Source organism: Callorhinus ursinus, unplaced genomic scaffold (assembly GCF_003265705.2).
Source record: "Callorhinus ursinus isolate GAN/ISIS: 27379988/994484 unplaced genomic scaffold, GSC_fseal_2.0 scaffold7, whole genome shotgun sequence".
In the NCBI taxonomy this organism is placed as follows: Eukaryota; Metazoa; Chordata; class Mammalia; order Carnivora; family Otariidae; genus Callorhinus; species Callorhinus ursinus.
The window spans coordinates 29,163,974-29,185,628 of record NW_027397069.1 but is presented as its reverse complement, the minus strand read 5'-3'; the positions used below and the strand labels follow the sequence as shown (position 1 = coordinate 29,185,628).

Sequence of the window (21,655 nt, the reverse complement as noted above, 5' to 3'; positions counted from 1 at the left end):
ATAAGTTGGTTCAGTTGAGATTACAGAAGGCCTTGATATTTTTAAATAATTTAGACAGAGTAGAATTAACCATGTAGGTAAGATTTGAAGTGGGTTAGAAAAGGACATAAATATCACTTCATTAAATAAGAAATACAATGTCTGACTGACATATGAAAAGATGCTTAACCTCACAAGTGAAGAAATTTAAAGTAAGATTCTATTGTTTATATAAGGTTATTAGCAAAACTTTTAAAGATTGATTATGCCCATTGTGAGCTAGGGTATGAAGAAACAGGAGGTCTTATATAAAGTTCAGTCATTCAACAGTTTATTACTGAACACCTCCTTTGTACCAGGTATTATTCAACGTACTTTGACTACATTCAAGAACAAAATAAATAAAAATCCTAGTCCTTGGAGAACTTTCATTCTAGTTCATGGGAATTTAAATTTATACCAGCCTTTCAAGGGGAATGTTTGAAAATCTGTAATACAGGGGTACCTGGGTGGCTCAGTCGTTAAGCGTCTGCCTTCGGCCCAGGTCATGATCCCAGGGTCCTGGGATCGAGCCCTGCATCAGGCTCCCTGCTTGGCGGGAAGCCTGCTTCTCCCTCTCCCACTCCCCCCTGCTTGTGTTCCCTCTCTCACTGTCTCTCTCTCTGTCAAATAAATAAATAAAATCTTAAAAAAAAAAAAGAAAATCTGTAATACATGTGTGTTTGACCCTATCATTATGCTTTCTGAGGACATGGAAGCATGAGGAGTGCAAAGATATATTTACGTAATTATTTAGAACTTTCTGCAGCATAAGGCACTGTTGTGAATGCTGTAATTGGATTGTCTTTTTATTATTGAGTTATAAGAGTTCTTTAGGGGCACCTGGGTGGCTCAGTTGGTTAAGCGTCTGCCTTCAGCTCAGGTCACGATCCCAGTGTCCTGGGATCGAGTCCCGCATCAGGCTCCGTGTTCAGCAAGGAGCCTGCTTCTCCCCCTCCTTCTGCACTCCCCCCACCACCACTTGTGCTCTCTCCCATTTGCTCTCTCTCAAATAAATAAATAAAATCTTTAAAAAAAAAGGAGTTCTTTATATTTTCTAGATACAAGTCCCTTATCCGATACATATTTTGGAATGTTCTCTTCCCTTTCATGTGTTGTCTTTTCACTTTCTTGATGGTGTCTTTTGAAGCACAAAACTGTTTAAATTTGATGCAGTGCAGTTTATCTAATTTTTCTTTTGTTGCTTGTGCTTTTAGTGCAATATCTGAGAATCCTTTGCCAAATCCAAGGTTAGGAAGATTTACTCCTGTGTTTTCTTCTGAGAGTTAATATTTTAGCTTTTACATTTAGGTCTTTGATCCATTTTGAGTTAATTTTTGATATCATGTGAGGTAAGCATTTTGTAATATTTTTAATGTGGCTCCTAAAAACTTTTAAATTACATGTGTGGCTTGCATTATGTTTCTATTGGACAAAACTGGCCTAGACCAATGGTCTCCAGACTTTTTGATACAATTCCCTATTGGGAAAAAAATAATTGAGCGTTCACCTACCAATACATTTATATGTATTTACTTATCAATTACATACATGTATTATCACATGAATAACATGTACATTAAAATATAAAACCTACATAGAAAATTAAAATTTTAAAGACACTTGGAATTCGGTGGTTCAGTCGGTTAAGTGTCTGCCTTTGGCTCAGGTCATAATCCCAGGGTCCTGGGATCGAGCCCCACATTGGGCTCCCTGCTTGGTGGAGACTCTGCTTCTGCCGCTTCCCCTGCTTGTGCTCACTGTCTCTCTCTTCCTCTCTCTCTCTCTCTCTGTCTCTGTCAAATAAATAAAATCTTTAAAAAAGTAATAAAATTTTAAAGACATTTAATATTAAAATAAGTGTAAGAAAAATTTCCCACACTTCAATGGATTATTTTGCACATAATTGCTTTTGGAGACCACCAGTCTAGACTGTGATCTTAACTTTATAATTGGCTCAAGTCTTCTTCCTTCTCCACAGTGTTGACAGAGAACTGTCTCAAGTGCAAATCTGAGCATGTCATGCCTAACCAATTTAAGGATAAAATCCAAACTCAGCTTAACATTTAAGGCCTTTCATCATATATCCCTTCCTTTGTCTCTCTAGCTTCAGCTCTCACCACACGCCATGTGTTTTCTCAATCCGTACCATACCCCTGCACATCATCCTTTACCTATGCTTTTCCCTCTACCCAGAATGCTATTTCTCTGCTTCCTCACCAGATTAGTCAGTCTTAGTTTTCATCCCTCAGTGTGCCCCTTCTTAGCATTTAACACACTATGGTAATTTATTTGCTCATCTTCCTCAGCAGACTATTAGATCCTCCAGGTAGGCACTGTGTATTCCCAGTGCCTATTTAGATTACAGGCTTTTTATAAATTTTGTTAAAAGAGAATGTTCTTGAATGTCTTATTGGATGAATTAATAAATAATGTTTCTTCTAATTCAACCTGCTTTTCTACAGTCATTGATATTTGTGAGGAAGAAAAAAATGCTAATATTATAAGCATTTTTGTTTAATTGCAGGTATGATAATGATGAAAAATTGTATGTCTTGTTTTTCCTGTGTGTTCTAGATTTCACAATATTTTGTATTCTTCTTCTTCTTTCTTTTTTCCTTTTTTTTTTTCTGTAACATCTGTAATCCATGGACTAAATGGGTCATTTAGGACAACCTGAGAATCTTAATACCATTTCCGAAATGTCTTAATACCATTTCTGAAGTGTTCTGCTGTCTTTACAATGACTTTAGGAGTAAAAGTAAATGTTTTATTTTTTTTGAAGATTTTATTTATTTATTTGACAGAGATAGAGAACACAAGTAGGCAGAGAAGCAGGCAGAGGGAGAGGGAGAAGCAGGCTCCCCGCAGAGCAGGGAGCCCAATGTGGGACTCGATCCCAGGACGCTGGGATCATGACCTGAGCCGAAGGCAGCCGCTTAACTGACTGAGCCACCCAGGCGCCCTAAAAGTAAATGTTTTAAACGTGATCCGTGCATCAGTTGGAGACCAGTTGTACAACAGTGTCTTCTACATTATAAGCATTATGTGTCATAAGTGAGATCAACATTCATAGTAAAAGTCACAGTCATTTCTGTCAGCATCAGTTTCTAGAAAGTTTTTCTAAATAAAATGGTTCTATACTAGTAAGTAGAACACTGTAAAACACATTATGAGCATTCAAGGCATCAAGGTAACTTCCTTCTCTTTAGAGTTGATTTTCCTCTCTTAGAATCCTCAACTAAAATCAGGCCAATTCTTAGTAGAAGGAGGTAGCCCTGGTATTAGGGCATAAGCACCAGCATACCAAGAATTTCTTGAATTCACTACTTTATGTCATGTGATATTTTGCATTGATAAGTGGTATCACACCATATCTGCATAAGAGCATTATGCAGTGTCCAAACAAAACAAAAAGCACCCAAACCAAATGAGCTACTTACTTTTATTAAACGTGTTGTCTTCAAGTCATTATCTTCCTCAAAATGTTGGTAATGGGTGACCTTTGCATCTGATTATTTTCTTGCATCCCTTTTTCTTCCATTTCATATCATCCACAACTGTTTTCTGTGTAATAGCATTTGATTGTGTTCATTGTTCCATACTGAGCATTACACAGATATGGTCTGTACCTTCAACATGCATTTACTGAGAAATTACCATGTACGAAAAGAACCTCATGCTGAGTTCTGTGAGAGACAGAAAGATGAAAAGACTTATTCCTAACATATATGAAGGATGGGAAAGAAAATGAAAATATGAATGAAGATAACTCAAAGAATTTTATATTAACTTCATAAAAAACAGAGTTAATGATATAAAGTACAGATATTTGCAAACATATAATAAATCCAACAGATTAAAACCGTAAACATAACATAAAATAAGCATTAAGACTTATTTGTAGAGATCTTATTTTAGGGTCAAATTTGAGAGAACTTAGCATGTTTTAGATTGGGGGATAGAAAATTGTGTAGCCATAACTGTAAATATCTTAAAAACCTATAGAAGAAAGTAGCTTAGTGATTCCCTACAGATGGGCAGGAGGATGGGGAACAAAGCTAATGGGGAAGATTTTTTTTGTGATGAAAATATTCTAAAATTGGAATATAGTTGCATAATTGTAAACGTACTAAAAACATTTAATTGGACACTTTAAATGGGTAGACTTTGTGGCATATAAATTACATAGCAGTAAAATTCTGTATCATTTTTAAAGCTATTTTTTATAGAAAATGATTGTCAAAAAATAAGGACTGTCTTTTCCCTCTCTAACTTCAGCTGATTATTAAGGCAAAATCTTATGCCAGTAGAAACTTAGATATGAGCATATCTAAACAGGCCGCGCAATTCACTATATAAACTTTTACCACAACTCATCTTTTTCATTTGGGATAACAAGTTCTTAGAAATGGATGTGTAGGAAGATGTTTAGCATTATTTTCAGAGTTTTGTCTGCATTCCTTTATCCAATGTTAGGAAATATTAAAAATATAATAGAATTATTTCTGTTCCATAAATAAATAAAATAATTTTATTTAAAGTGAAAATATTTTATTCCATGTCATTGTATAACATCTCGTCTTCTCAGATTCCACAGATTTTGCAGTTCAGTAATAGATAACTCCTCTGAACATGAAAATATGATAAATAGGAAATTTTTAGTTTTTTGGAATCACAGAGAAGGTCTTCGGAGCAACATGTCTTCCCAACATTATTAGCAGTTCTTTAAAGAATTATACCATGTTTTTTTCCCTAGTAGGTAGGAGAAATGATTTTATAGTTGAGCCTTTTTTTAATTGTGTCTTAAAAGTGGAATTGGGGCAATTCACATTTAATGTGATATTAAATACTAAAGGTTACATACACTCAGTACAAGTTGTGATCATCATGTGATGGTCAAAGTGTGATCTTTTAGTACAGAATCTTCCTTTACTATAGACATTTCCACTTTTCATGCATCTTTTCCATCTCTACTTTCAATAGAAAATCTATTCAGTTGTTTTTTGTATAAAATGCATTTTGTTGTCTGAGGTAAACACTGAAGCTTTTCAAAGTACAGGCTTATTATTGTTTCAACTAATTGCCTGATTTGTTTGTAAATGGGAAATTTTTATAAAAATGGCGAAAAGCTGTAAATTGCTATCTTGTGGTCTTTTCAAGCAAGTATAATGTAGCTCTCTACTTTTATAGCAAGGGCTAGAAACCATTACTGCAGTAATCAATACATCACAATTATATTATTATGGAGATTTTAATGTTACTTTCAAAATTCTGAGCTGTTGGGATATTGGTCTTCCACTGTTGACACCTGAAAATATTTGACTCCATATTTTTTCTTTAAATATTTAAGTGTTACTAGGAAATGGCAAGTCAATTTTCAGGCATACAAACACATCTTTAATATTTTAGAAAACATTCCTCTTTTTTAAGCATTAATTTTCTTATTTCATTCACCTAGTGTCCACTTGGCAAGAAGAGTGCTTCAGTTAGAAAAACAAAACTCGTTGGTTTTAAAAGACCTGGAACATCAAAAGGAGCAAGTAACACAGCTTTCAGAAGAGGTAAATAACTTAAAAGAAACACATTAAGAATCATGGTGTTCATTTTAATTCTTTGTCACTCCTTTGTATATTTTCTGAGCAGTTTTAAAATAAGCTGTTTGCTAGTAGAAAATGATTTTACAACTTACGAAACTAACTTAATGTTAAAGCCTTATAAAACAACTCATAGTGTATGGCAAAACTAAGATCAAAAAAAGAGATTAAATGCCCAGACTAAATATAAATGCAGACTAGACAGACAAAGCTTTGATTTCTGAGAATATCAACTGGCAAAACAAGTTTGGCAATTTCAGGTAGCATTTTGAGTTTTTAAATAAAACCTCATTTTTTTTTATTTTATTTTAGTTGCAGCATTGTTAACATACAGTGTTATATTAGTTTCCAGGGTACAATATAGTGATTCAACAGTTCCACATATTACTCAGTGCTCATCATAAGTGTATTCTTAATGCCTATCACCTATTTCACCCATCCTCCCACCCACCTCCCCTTTGGTAACCATCTGTTTAAAACCTCATTTTTGTTTGTTTGTTTGTTTATTAACATATAATGTATTATTTGTTTCAGGGGTACAGATCTGTCATTCATCAGTCTTACACAATACACAGCGCTCATACAACACGTACCCTCCCCAGTGTCCATCACCCAGCCCCCCATCCCTCCCACCCCCTCCACTCCAGCAACCCTCAGTTTGTTTCCTGAGATTAAGAGTCTCTTATGGTTTGTCTCTCTCTCTGGTTTCATCTTGTTTCATTTTTCCCTCCCTTCCCCTCTGATCCTCTGCCTTGTTTCTCCAATTCCTCATATCAGTGAGATCATATGATAATTGTCTTTCTCTGACTGACTTACTTCACTTAGCTAATACCCTCTAGTTCCATCCACGTCATTGCAAATGGTAAGATTTCATTTTTTGATGGCTGCATAATATTCTATTGTATATATATATCACATCTTTATCCACTTGTCTGTTGATGGACATCTAGGCTCTTTCAGTAGTTTGGCTATTGTGGACATTGCTGCTGTAAACATTGGGGTGCCCATGCCCCTTCAGGTCACTACATTTTAAAACCTCATTTTTAAAATTGGTTCGCTTTTTGACTTTTTTGATGAAAAATTATTTTTCTATTAAACATACTTGGTATTCTTTTTTTTAAACTTTTTTTTAAGATTTTTATTTATTTATTTGACAGAGAGAGAGAGACAGTGAGAGAGGGAACACAAGCAGGGGGAGTGGGAGAGGGAGAAGCAGGCTTCCCGCTGAGGCAGACGCTTAACGACTGAGCCACCCAGGTGCCCCTTAACTTGGTATTCTCAAGCTCTCACATTATTTGGTAGATGATAGTCCCAAATTATCTTTTAAAAATCAGATTCATATTTATTTTCTTCAGCCTTATATTACATCATTTAAAAAAACGTATATATTTTTACATGGTGTTTTTAATTCTTTTATTTAACATCTAATTACATTTTTCTGTACTTCTGAAATTCAGATAATAAAACAGTTAAAACCAAAGATGCCAACTCATTAGGATTCCTTTTACTTCCTGAGTTTCAGCATAACAGCTTTATTATGTTAATGTTTTAAAACGTGGATCTTACAATAAAGGGATTTTTAAAGACATATATTAAAAACTATTAATATATATGATGTAGTCTGTTTTCTGAAGGACCTGTTCATATTTATCTTTATAGTGATAGTGCCCTCTATTAAAGTACTTTTAATAATGTAACATTAGGAGGATTTTTATACTCAAATTCCAAAAGACCAGAAATACTTCCTATCACTCCAGTGCCTGACATGTAGTTACACTCAGGATGGAAGCAATGTGGTGCTGGCAGATGTTAACCACCAGCTCTCCAGGCGGGAGCATGAGAGAAGCTCTGATTGGTAGCATTTGCTTGTGTCCCCCCTGTGACTAACTCTGAGCTGCCAACATCATGTTCCTGAACACAGAGTAAAGATGTTCAGTTGCGCACCACTACATAATGTTTCCACTACACAGATACAGTAGACACAGATAAACTCAAGAGCACAGCAAATAGTAAAACAATTAAAAATCAGTGAGTTTGAATATCTGTTCCCTTTTTTAAATAAAATTGATTTTATCATACATTTAAATAATTTTTAATAATGGTTGTGTTTAACATCCAGCTCGCAGAATTCCTAAAAATTTACCAGTTTGCCATCACAAACTGCAGGAAGCCAGCTCCAGCACAGCATGGAAGGATAAATAAATAAATGATTAAAGAAACAAATGAGAGGTTAAAGAAACATCTGTTTGCTAATATTTTATACATCCCTCATGTTTCTTTTAACTTCAGAATGACCTATCAAAAATATTTCTAAAAAAAGCTAAACTACATACACACTTGTGTTGGATATGTGTGTCATAATATTACTTAAAAAAAATAAAACTTCCTGAGTACATCAGTTAATTAAAGTAGGAATTTCTTTTCCTTTGAAATAGGAGTTTCTAAACAGCACACAGCCCCAAATTGTATGGGTGAAATGTAAGAAATTAAGTATTCTTGTAATGAAGTATAATCAACTTTTTAACTTTTTATGAAACAATTTTAAAACAAGCTGTTGGCTTATATTGAGAAAAAGATTTAAAAACTGAAATATAGGGGCACCTGGGTGGTTCAGTCAGTTAAGGGTCTGCCTTCAGCTCAGGTAATGATCCTGGAGTCCCAGGAGGAGCCCCGCATTGGGCTCGCTGCTCAGCAGGGAGCCTGCTTCTCCCTCTGCTCCTCCGCCTGCTCATGCTCTCACTCTCCATCGCTCTCTGTCTCCCCAATTAATAAATAAATAAATACTGGGGTGCCTGGGTGGCTCAGTCGTTAAGCGTCTGCCTTCGGCTCAGGTCATGATCTCAGGGTCCTAGGATCAAGCCCCACATTGGGCTCCCTGCTCAGCGGGAGGCCTGCCTCTCCCTCTCCCTCCCCCTCTCCCCCTGCTTGTGTTCCCTCTCTCGCTGTGTCTCTCTTTGTCAAATAAATAAATAAGATCTTTAAAATAGATAGATAAATAAATACTGAAATATATGTGATATGAAATGATACGAAGCCTAGAATTTGCTTTTAAATATCCCATAAAAAGTGGGGGAAGGACTCATAGATAAAAGAATTTCAAAATATTGATCATGTTTGAAGCTGGGTAAAGGTTACATATGGGTTTGTTATTCAGTTCTGTACTTTTGTGTATGTTTGAAAATCTTTCATAAGACATTGGAAGAAACAATTAGTAACCTTATATTAAAATTTTTATGGCTATCATAGTGTATAACCTTTCCCTTAAGATTGAAAATAAAGTATTATAGTTTGAAATATTCCATGGATTTAAAAATCTGTTTTCTGTCTAACAAAAATTATGTTGTTTAAGTTGAAAATAATTATATAAACTAATTAGCTAAAAGATGATAGTATTAGAATGCTTCTATAACAACTGACTATGCGTGATACATGGTGAAAATAATTGAGAAGGAAATTCTCTCAGGATCTATAGTCTTTAAGTAGTTTATTTAAACTAGCTTGGAGTTTTGAGGGGTGCCTGGGTGGCTCAGTCTGTTAAGCTTGTCCAACTCTTTATTTCAGCTCAGGTCATGATCTCAGGGTGGTGAAATCGAGCCCCACGTGCTCAATACAGAGTCTGCCTGAGATTCTCTCTCCTTCTCCCTCGGCACCTCCCCCCACCCCGCTCATGCTCTCTAAATAAATAAATAAATAAAATCTTTAAGGAAAAAATAAACTAGCTTGGAGTTTTAAGAATAACACATGGATGAAACAAATAACTAAAGCAATAACCATTGAATTATATATGTTGTTGAGAATATATCTGAAATTAAACATAAATGAAGTGCCAAAATGAGAACGCTAAAAAATATTCAAAAGAACCATTCCTTTTATAGTAGCTTTATTGAAGTATAATTGACATACAGTAAGCCGCACATATTTAAACTGTACAATATGATAACTTTTGACACATATGTATACCTCCGAAATCATTACCAAAATGAAGATAATGACATATACATCAGCCTAAAAGTTTCCTTTTGCCCCTTTGGAATCTCTCCCAACCATCCCTATCCCCAGATAGTTCTCAAGCATTCTGTCACTGTAGACTGGCCCTGTTTTACATTTTATATAAACAGAATCATGCAGTATATATATATACACACTCTCTTTTTTTATCTGACTTCTTTCACTCTGCATAATTATTTCAAGATTCATCCATACTTCTTTCCTTTTCATTGCTGAGGAACATTCCATTTATGGATATACCACTGTTGTTCATTCATTCACCTGTTGATGGACATTTGGGTAGTTTGCAGTTTTTGCCTACTACGAGTAAAGGTGATCTGAATATCCATGTACAGTCCTTTTATGAACAGAAGCTTTTTATTTCTTTTGGGTAAATACCTGGGAGTCGACTAGGTGGATCTAATGCAAATGGTTAGGTATCTACTTAACATTTTGGGAAACTGCCAAACTGTTTTCTGAACGTTTTTGCCATTTTACATTTCCACCAGCAGCGTAGGAAAGTTCTAGTTCTTCTACCGCCTTGCAAAAGACTTGATATAGTCAGTGTTTTTAATTTTAGCCAGTCTTATGGGTATATAGTGGTCTCTCATTATGGTTTTAATTTGCATTCCCCTAATGACTAATGATACTGAGCATCTTTTCATGTGCTTCTTTGCCCTCTGCTCTTCTTATTGGGGGAAGCATCTTCAAAATTTTTGCCCATTTTATCACATTGTTTTCCCATTATTGAGTTTTGAGTATTATTTATATATTCTAGGTACAGGTCCCTTATCAGATATATGATTTGCAAATATTTTCTCCCACTCTTTGGCTTGTTTTCCCATCTCTTAGCACTGTTTGAAGAGCAGTTTTTATCAAATCCAGTTTATCAGTTTGTTCTTTTATGGATTTTGTTTTTAGTGTTGTATCTAAAATATCTTTGCCTGACCCAAGGTCACAGGGTTTTTGTCTTGATGTTTCATAGTTTCAAGTCTGTAATCCACTTTTAGTTAATTTGTGTATTATATGCAAGGTATAGATTGAAATTCGTTTATTTGCATATTGAAATCAAATTATTCTTGCATCATTTGTTGAAAAGACCTTGTTGGAAATCAGTCATAAATGTGCGAGTCTGTTTCTGGACTCTCTGTTTCCAGTGATCTAATATGTTTATCTTTATGCCAATACTACATTCTCTTGATTACTGAAACCTTATAATGTCTTGAAATTAGATACTGTTGGTCCTCCAACTCTGTTCATTTTCAGATTTGGCTATTTTGTGTCCTTTGCATTTCTGTATGAATTCTGTAATCATTTCTACAAAAAGTTTTTTAAAAAGCTGCTGTGGTTTTGACTGGATTGCATTGAATCTATAGATCAAGAGGGGAAAGTTCAAATCTTTTTTTTAAAGAGCAAATTTTTTTTTTTTTTTTTTTTTTAAGATTTAGGGGCACCTGGGTGGCTTAATTGGTTAAATATCTGACTCTTGATTTAGGCTCAAGTCACGATCTCATGAGTCATGGGATCAGGCCCCACATCAGGCTCTGCGCTCAGCAGAGAGTCTGCTTGAAGATTCTTTCTCCCTCTCTCTCTCCCCCAGCTCACTCAACCCCTCTCCTTAAGTAAATAAATAGATAAATAAATAAATACATAAATAAAATAGCTTTTAAAAAGATTTATTTATGTATTTATTTATTTATTTTAGAGAGTGTGAGCAGGGGGAGGAGCAGAGGGAGAGGGACAAACAGTGCAGTATTCATTGTACATTATTGATAATAGTCGAGATATAGAAACAACCTAAGTGCTGATCAATGGATGAATGGATAAAGAAGATGTGGTATGTTTACAGTGGAATACCGCTCAGCCATAAAAAAAGAATGAAATCTTGCCACTTGCAACAACGGATGGAGCTAGAGGGTATTATGCTAAGTGAAATAAATCAGGCAGAGAAAGACAAATACCATATGATCTCACTTATATGTGGAATCTAAAAAAACAAAACAAATGAACAAACAAAACACATGGTCATGGAAAAGAATGTTGGTTGGCAGGAGAAGGGAGTTGGGGATGGATGAAATAGATGAAGGAGGTCAGGAGGTACAGACTTCTACCTACAAAATGAATAGGTTGTGGGGATGTGGTGTGCAACATGGTAACTATAGTCAGTAGTATTGTCGTGCGTATTTGAAGGTTGCCAGGACAGTGAATCTTGAAAATTCTCATCACAAAAGAAAAAAAATTTAACTTTTTATGGTAACAGATGGTAACGAGACTTATTGTGATCATTTCAAAATATATACAAGTGTCAAAACATTACATTGTATACCTAAAGCTAATATAATATTGTATGTCAGTTATATCTCAGTTTTAAAAAAGGAAAGGAGGGGAAGAAGAGGGGTGCTGATGTGGGGTCGAAAATCTAGGCTACATCATAAAGCATACCATGTTACCACCAGAATTGCTGCGCCTTGGCTACCTTGAATCTTGGTGTTTGCTTTCTCTTTCTAGTCATTCAGTAAATATTTCTCAGACTCCTACTGTCTTCAACCACTGATGAACAAAAGAGGCATGCTCTTGCCCTTTTAACATGTACAGCCTTGTTCACAAAGGCCTTGTCTTCTAATCTAACCACTTAGAGATTTATCTGTTATAACTTAATTTTAGAAATCTTATCTAGAAAATGGGATATGCACGATCTCAAGTGACCAAATGGCAAGGTTTTAGTTACTTGAAATTCTCTACCTAGGAGGCATTTAGCAGAATCCAGGTCATTCATTACAAAACTTTAGATTGCCAGATTTGAAAAAGACTATAGGATGCATGGGTAGAATAAAGTAGAATTCTGTGTACTAACCTTAAAAGACATCTAAACTATATTGATAATTTTTTTCCAAAAAAGAAAATTGCGGGATAATTGGTATTGTATTTCTCTATATTGACCTTGAGTGTGTATGTGTCTGTCTTTCTAGGGATGGGATTGTGTTTCTGTCTAAGCATAGAGAAAAAACTTTACATAATATACAACTGTCATGCCAAGGGCACACAAATACCATTAGTATTTGCCATATGAATATAAAAATGTTTGGTTGGAGTAACCTTACAGGCAAAGAATTAACAGAGTATATACCATCCCCAAGTTTTCTTTCCACGGAAAAGTGTGCTTAGGTCTGGCATAGGTACTCTAGATGTGCCACAGAAAGGGATCTGATAGAGGGACTCCACACCAAAACATTGTACACATCTAAAGAGAAGGTTAAGGAACATCTAGTTTCCTAAGTCATAATGGGAGCAGGAGCCTTTGTAGGTTATAATCTCTATTAGCTTGTTCTAGTAGAACAGAAAATGAGCCCGCAGGACCATCCATATTTATCTCTCTAACATCAAACAGTGCTTACCTCTGAGATTGGGAGTGGGGAAGAACAGAATGACTAATTTTTGCCTTATGCATTTTTGAATTGCTTGAATTTATTCCAACTCAAATGAGTTTTTTTTTTTTTAAGGCATAGATTTGGTGATCAACAGAGTATCTGACTCATAATAGGTATAAAGTAAATGTTGAATCATTAGATAGATCATTGACCTAGCTGCTTCACCAAACTTAGGTAGATTATAAAGATGGAAATAAGAGGCAAAATTCTACTTTTTAAAACAAATCTATAAACAGAGATTACATTCCAGCAATATTCATTGTACCCAAAACTTTATTGCCAAGGAAATGCAGACATATATATACTTGGATACCCATACATAGATCTATATGTATGCTTTGATACATGCATAGAAGTATCTGGAATAATAAAAACCAAAAGAAATCATTCATTGTTGCTGATTATCATTGTGGAGGGGGCACTGAAGTTCTAAATGGAAGGAAGAGATCCTTTCAGTCTATGTTCCCTCTCTGTAGTTTAAATTACTTAGTATGTGCGTGTGCTATTCCCTTCGCCCTTCACTTTCTTCCTCATCTCCCTCCTTCCATTTCATTATCAAGAGCAAGTATTTGAAAGGATATGGAAGTGTTTCAGAATATCAGGGAAAGGATTTGCTATAGGAAAAACTCAGAAGCCTCTAAAAACATGACATGCATTTGAAAGTTTTAGGACTAAGAAAAGCAAACAGGAAGGATGTCTAATGTATGCGCAGGCAAGGAAAAGATGTGGCAGGACTTTCTGCTTGATGGAGTCTTTGAAATATTTGCCAGTATGTTCTGTATACCAATAATACTGGGATACATGATTTCTACAAACATAGTAGAAGTATCTAGATGAGTAAAACGTGTGCCTTCGTCCTTTGAGTTATCTGACCTGAGCAACTGCTGGGAGTGTTCTGTCAGCACCCTCAGTGTACCGTCTCTTGGAAGGACTCTGTAGCCCACAATTCCTACAACTCCCATCTCGGTATTTTAAAGAGACTCACTTGCCAGCCACACCCCTAGAAGAACTAAATCTCTCTAAACTTCAAAGCCAATCTTTTTTTCCATATTTCTAAGCCTTCATTGATGTGAAAAAAAATCCACTATTTTATGTACCATCAGGGAGTAAAAGAGTAGGAGATGCTTCCAATTAAACTATGATACAATGCTTTATCACTTCAAATTTTTTAGTTTTAAGCACACATTCTTTTAGACCTTAGGCAATGATTTTTATCATTTATTACATAACTCAGTTTCTATCCTTCTAACACAAACTGTGCTGAATGTGCCAAATCCCATTGGAATCTTTTTGGAGATGTTTTAAATGGCAATTAAACTGAACCAGTGACAGATAAGCCATACTCAGAACTCAACTGAAATCAAAATATAAACAGCTGAGATCAAATTTACATGTGTAAACTTGACCAACAGCAGTTGTAAGATGCATCCATTTTCATAGAAAATATGAAAAATAGTATGATTGCGGGGTCCCTTTGCCTCCCAAAGTGTTTTCCTGAAAGTTTGTTGATGCTTAAATTCTTTTAATAAGGAACAGTGCTTTTATTTCACCGTTAAAAGTACAAGGCTTAAAACATAAACACATAGGATACTACACTGCCTGAAAGTTTTGAAATTTGGCAAGGTTTATCAGCCCATCACAATTCTTTCTTCTAGCCCAAACTGTCCTCCATACTGTGGATCATGATTTCATTTTAAAAGGTCTGCTGCCGGGCGCCTGGGTGGCTCAGTTGGTTAGGTGACTGCCTTCGGCTCAGGTCATGATCCTGGAGTCCCGCGATCAAGTCCCACGTCGGGCTCCCTGCTCAGCGGGGAGTCTGCTTCTCCCTCTGACCCTCTTCCCTCTTATGCTCTCTATCTCTCATTCTCTCTCTCTCAAATAAATAATAAAATCTTTAAAAAAAAAAAAAAAAAAAGGTCTGCTGCCTACCAGACAATGTCATGGCAGAGAAGACCAGTTTGATCCTAACCTACTTCTCGTCCTCATCTTCTACCCCCCTCACCCCGGGTCCTCATTTGCAGCCCCTCCTACACCAAGTAGTGTGTCTTTTGCTCCTGCTCCACCACTTTGTTACCCTCCTACTTCTCAGTCTCCTTTGTTGACTGGTTTCTGATTGTTCCATAAATGTGGACATGCCCCAGACATCTGTCTTGGCACTCTTCTCTTCTTACTGCGTCTTACTTCATCTTGTTCCATGGCTTCAGCTACCAGCTACAGTAGCTTTTCATTGTCGCCTTTCTTGAGTAAGTCCAAGATTCATGTGGTAAGCATGTCTATCATCAGAATTCAAAGAGTGCAAAAGGAGTGTTCAGCAAGTACCACGTGCTCCCTACTGTCTTCATACCACCTTCTGAACATCTCTACTCAGTCTCCTGCTTTAGTGGTACTGACTTGGTACAACCTCTTATCTATCATGTGAATTAAATTAGGAACCAGCTGACTGGCATCATCTCTATTTAGTCCTCCACCTTGTTGCCAAAATACTCTCTCTAAATACAAATCTGTTTTTGTTTCTCCCACAGTTAGACTTGTCTCTGTTTGCTAAGACTAATAACATAAGACCTTCTATTATCCTTTTTTTAATTTAATTTTATTATGTTATGTTAGTCACCATACAGCGTTAGTTTTTGATGTAGTGTTCTGTGATTCATTGTTTGTGCATAACACCCAGTGCTCCACGCAGAATGTGCCCTCCTTAATACCCATCACCAGGCTAACCCATCCCCCCACCCCCCTCCCCTCTAGAACCCTCAGTTTGTTTCTCAGAGTCCATAGTCTCTCATGGTTCGTCTCCCCCTCTGATTCCCCCCCTTCATTTTTCCCTTCCTTCTCCTAATGTCCTCCATGCTATCCCTTATGTTCCACAAATAAGTGAAACCATAGGATAATTGACTTTCTCTGCTTGACTTATTTCACTTAGCATAATCTCCTCCAGTCCCATCCATGTTGATGTAAAAGTCGGGTATTCATCCTTTCTGATGGCTGAGTAATATTCCATTGTATATATGGACCACATCTTCTTTATCCATTCATCTGTTGAAGGGCATCTCAGCTCTTTCCACAGTTTGGCTATTGCAGACATTGGGATGCATATGGCCCTTCTTTTCACTACATCTGTGTCTTTGGGGTAAATACCCAGGAGTGCAATTGCTGGGTCATAGGGTAGCTCTATTTTTAATTTTTTGAGGAAACTCCACACCGTTTTCCAAAGTGGCTGTATCAGCTTCCATTCCCACCAACAGGGTAAGAGGGTTCCCCTTTCTCCACAACCTCTCCTACATTTGTTGTTTCTTGCCTTGTCAATTTTTACCATTCTAACTGGTGTAAGGTGGTATCTCAATGTGGTTTTGACTTGGATTTCCATGATGGCTAATGATGATGAACATTTTTTCATGTGTCTGTTGGCCATTTGTATGTCTTCTTTGGAGAAGTTTCTGTTCATGTCTTCTGCCCATTTTTTGACTTGATTATTTGTTTTTTGGGCGTTGAGTTTGAGAAGTTCTTTATAGCTCTTGGATATCAGCCCTTTGTCTGTAGTGTCATTTGCAAATATCTTCTCCCATTCTGTGGGTTGCCTCTTTGTTTTGTTGACTGTTTCCTTTGCTGTGCAGAAGGTTTTTATCTTGATGAAGTCTCAAAAGTTCATTTTTGCTTTTGTTTCATTTGCCTTTGGAGATGTATCTTGAAAAAAGTTGCTGTGGCCAATGTCGAAGAGGTTATTGCCTGTGTTCTCTAGGATTTTGATGGATTCCTGTCTCACACTGAGGTCTTTCATCCATTTTGAGTTTATCTTTGTGTATGGTATTAGAGAATAAGACCATCTATTATCCTACCCCTACCTATATATCCAGTTCCATCTTACATTATACTGTGTGCACGCATGCGTGCGCGTGCACGCGCACACACACACACACACGCACACGCACGCACACACACGGCCATGTATACAACTACTTGTGCTTCTCCCCACGTATGTAACTTCTTGGGCATTACTTGAATTCTCCAAGCACTCTATGTTTTTCATGCCTCTGTGCTTCTGCGCACTCTGATCATTTTTCCCAGTGTACCCATGTTTGCATCAGAGGTGCTTGTCTGTTTAATATCAAGTGTCATTTACTCTCTTAAGCCTATTTTGAACCCCAGGCAAAAATCACTTACGTGGGGTGCCTGGGTGGCTCAGATGGCTGAGCGTCTGCCTTCAGCTCAGGTCATGATCTCCTGGGATCGAGTCCCACAAGGAGCCTGCTTCTCTCTCTGCCTGCCACTCCCCCTTGCTTGTGTTCTCCCTCTGTCTCTCTCTGGCAAATAAATAAATAAAATCTTTTAAAAAAAATGACTTATGTATCCCCATGATACCATATATACCGAGATATATTTAGATAGGTGGAGATGTTGTTGACATAGCTATCTAGATGCTTCTTAAAAGGAAGGATTCTTTTTTATTGTTCTATATATCCTCACTGCTTAGCACAGTGCCTGTTTCTAATACATAGTAAATAGATGTTGTTGAAGGAATAACTTCTGTTTGTGATAGGTCAAAGTCTATGAGAGTGGGGGATACGAGAATGAACCTGAAGCAGATTGGAAGTCCCAACCAAGAGGAGCAGAGGATGAGGAAGAAATCAGACCCGCTAATTAGAAAGAAAGCTTTAGTTTCTAAGTGTCAGAGACTCAGTCATATGCTTTATGTCACATCTGGAACCAAAGCAGGGTATATATCAACTCCACCCACCACCACCATGAAAAAAATATTCCAATTACATGGAATCAGTAGGATCCATCAACCTTTACTGAAAACACTAGAGTTCTTTCGTTTGAATTTATTTCAGTGTAAAGGGAAGAAACTAAGAACAAAGTTGAGTAATAAAAGGAGATGATAAAGGTAACACTTTAGATGTGTGTAGCACTTAGTCGTATGTTAACTTTATTCATTAACCATTGGGATATGAAACTAGATTTTCAAGTTAGGCAGACAACTGGCTTGTATGATTTTAGGCAAGTTCTTTACCCTCTGTGGGCTTCAATTTTCAACCTGTGCAGTGGGAGTAATAATATTATATACATGCTTACCTCAAGAATTAGAGATATCTTAATCTAAGATAAGCACTTACCATACTAACTGGCATATACTAATCACTCAGTAAATGCAGATGGGTTTTTTTGGTCCTGCGTTTCATTTATTTTTCTGCTAATGGCAATAGTATCAATAAGAATTTTTATTAATAAACTTGGCATTTTAAAGAAATAGGTTCAGAATTGGAGTAAATAATGCTTATTTTGCTTATGTGGAAATATTCAGAATGAACTATTCAAATGAATTTTAACACAGTATAGTAAGATTTTGTGCAATTTAAGTAATTTTTATGAAGAGGTACATGATAGTAAAACTGCAATTCTGGAGAGTAATCACCTGCTCCTTTCAAATGTAAAAGTATATTTAATCACATACAAACTAAGCATTTTAGGAAAAGTATGGAAAACTGGATATTTTAAGACTAATAAAAACTTCAGGGGCGTCTGGGTGGTCCAGTCGTTAAGTGTCTGCCTTCGGCTCAGGTCATGATCCCAGGGATCGAGCCCCGCATCAGGCTCTCTGCCCCACAGGAAGCCTGCTTCTCCCTCTCCCACTCCCATGTCCTGGGATTGAGCCCCACATCAGGCTCCCTGCTCCGCGGGAAGCTTGTTTCTCCCTCTCCCACTCCCCCGCTTGTGTTCCCTCTCTTGCTGTGTCTCTGTCTGTCAAATAAATAAATAAAATCTTTAAAAAAAAAACTAATAAAAACTTCGAATTAACCAGAATTGTTATATTTAAATTAGAGAACATGAATTACTGATAAAATTCAACAAATTTGTTGGATCTGTATAGAAAAGCAAAAAGTAACCAATAATAATATGCAATAAGATAATGAAGATAAACATTATTTAATAGCAATGATAACATAGTCTCAAAATTTTTGAGTAAATATTTCATTAAAATCAAAATTATTACATGAATAGATGATATTAATAATGGCTAGCAATTTTGAGTGCTTACTTAATACCAGTCATACTACTTTATGAAACCATAGGAGTGTTGCTAGGGCTAACTGGGATCTTAAGAGTGTGAGATCCCTGGGTTTACCAGCTTCCCAGGCTTCCTGAGGCCTAAAGAAGCTCTTTTGTCTGAGTGGGCTTCCATTAGATTGGCATGTTTATCAGAGAGGAATCAAAGGAGAAAAATGACTCAGATGCAAATTCTGCTCAATCTGCTCTTAGGTTTTTGATGGATATGCCGTAACATATCGAATGCTATAATATATAACACCTCCACCCTTCAGATCTGAAATTTTCAGCAGGTGATGAAACCCACAGAAAACTTGCCACAAAATTGACCTGAGACTGATTTGGATTTGGACTGCTTTTAATGTAAATTTTGTCCTTTATAATTAAAAATGTTAGGGCGCCTGGGTGGCTCAGTTGGTTAAGTGACTGCCTTCCGCTCAGGTCATGATCCTGGAGTCCCGGGATCGAGTCCCACATCAGGCTCCCTGCTCGGCAGGGAGTCTGCTTCTCCCTCTGACCCTTTTTCCTCTCGTGCTATCTCTCATTCTCTGTCTCTCAAATAAATAAATAAAATCTTTAAAAATAATAATAATAATTTAAAATGTTAGCTATCACCTGGACAAACAGCTTTTGTACTTTTCTTTGGCCATTACCTATAGTAAGAAGTACACCTTACTTAGCATCCCAGTGTATACATGTGTGTGTATTTGTGTGTATGTGGGTAGAAACATACACATGTGTGTATTTGAAATAATTTCCACAGGAATGAATACCCTTATGACATGTAGCATATTCTATTAGTTGCCATTCTGTTCTGTTTCTTTTCTCTTCCTTTTTTAATACTGCTTGCACCCCACAGTGTGAAAACACTCACCTGGACAAATAGGTGACACATTTTCCTCTCCTTACGGAAGCCTTCTTGAGAAATCAGCATAGAGATCGAGAAGAGAAAAAAGGTGAAGCCTATTCAAGAAATACAGGGACCTCTGGTGTGACTATCATGTGAAAACCTATAATGCTTCCCAGTTGTATGTGTCTACCATATATAGGAGCAATGCTAATCTAACCTCTATATCATTTTGAATTAACACAGTATGCTGCTGAAGCAAATGTCACTATTTCCCATATTTTTGTCCTGCCTTTTTTCTGTTCCACTGAACAATTCTGAACAAATTTACTGTGGTTTCTCCCATTGTTTGGAATTAGTACCTTTTACAGATTTGCATAATTTTAGTCTTTAACTGTGATCCTGCCAGTTATTTACAATATGTACATATGAATAAGAATCTGAGAACCCTACTCTTTTCTTCTTTATTTATAGAAAGTGTTTAGGCTTCATCTTCACAAAAAAAAAAAATCCCTCTAGTTCTGTAGTGATTCCTTTTTTTTTTTTTTTTGGATTTTATTTATTTACTTACTTATTTGAGAGAGCCTTTGCAAGCAGGGGGAGGGGCAAAGGGAACGAGAGAATCTCAGGCAGATTCCGTGTTGAGCGCAGAGCCCTACGCAGAACTCAGTCTCACGAACCTGAGATCATGATGTGAGCTAAAATCAAGAGGCATTCGCTTAACTGACTGAGCCACCCAGGCACCCCGTATTGATTCCTTTTTTTAAGTAAATCTTGTTTTGAACTGTATTGAGTTTCTTTGAACTGTATTGAGTTTCAGATCTATGTGTTAACATTTTTATCACTTAGTTACATAGACTTATTCTTGAGGAACTCCAGTAAACAGCAAGATTTCCTATTGTAGAAACTGTGTCGCTTTTCCCCAAATAAATTTATTTCCTTATTGGCTCTTTACACAGGAGGAACTTATGTAAGAATAATTTATAAAGGTAATGTTATTAAAAAATGTTTTAGTCCATTCTGTGCCATTTAACTCAGCATAAGAAATAAAGTATATTAAGAAAAGGAATTTTGTTAAGTGTTAGGTAGTACTGATACATAATTCAGCCTTTCAGTAAATATTTATTCACTACCAGTGTGTCAGGTGTTGTTCTAGGTTCTTGGGATAATCACTGAATAAGACAGACATGAATTCCTACCCTTTGGAGCTTATATTCTAATCAGGGGGAAACAAAGGTTTTTTTCAAGTAAGATATATATTCAATTAGAACTTGATAAGTTTTATGAAAGAAGTGAAGCAGGGAAGAGGATAACAGCCAGTTATCACTGCCTGTAATTCCCAGCCAAATGGACCCACAGAAGGCACAGAGTGAGCACCATGGTTCTTACATCTCCTCTGGAAATGGCCAGGGCAGCAAGGGAAGGGGCATAGAACCCGTAAGTCCCACAGGAGCATGGCACCTCAGTAGAGACAATTAGATAGCTTTAATATGGAAGAAGAGCTATGAAGCATTTTTCTGTGTGGAAAGCCGGTCACGTTTCTTTAGTGTTTGTGCGTTGTGCACACCCATGCCTTTAGTGCACATTCTTTATTTTGAGGTAGTAGGGGAGAGAAATGCTTAGCTCTTCACATTTTGTGCTACTCTTAACATATTATTGCTTTCTTTTCTGCTACTCTGAGGCAGTAATGAATGTTGGCTATTAAGGACATGATTCTGGAGCCAGACTCACTGGGT

At 36.5% G+C, this 21,655-nt stretch overlaps 1 protein-coding gene across 8 annotated transcripts in view; it reads left to right on the top strand.

The window, feature by feature from the left end:
* Window positions 1-21,655, top strand: part of PIBF1 (progesterone immunomodulatory binding factor 1) — a 243,466-nt gene that overhangs the window by 139,846 nt on the left and 81,965 nt on the right. For all 8 annotated transcript variants that reach the window (XR_012378762.1, XR_012378761.1, XR_012378764.1 and 5 more), the window contains exon 14: window positions 5,480-5,582. Coding sequence is in view for 3 of the 8 variants with exons in the window: in XM_073894444.1 (XP_073750545.1) it covers window positions 5,480-5,582 (103 nt within the window). In the remaining 5 variants the exon portion in view is untranslated. The remainder of the gene's footprint in view (window positions 1-5,479; window positions 5,583-21,655) is intronic.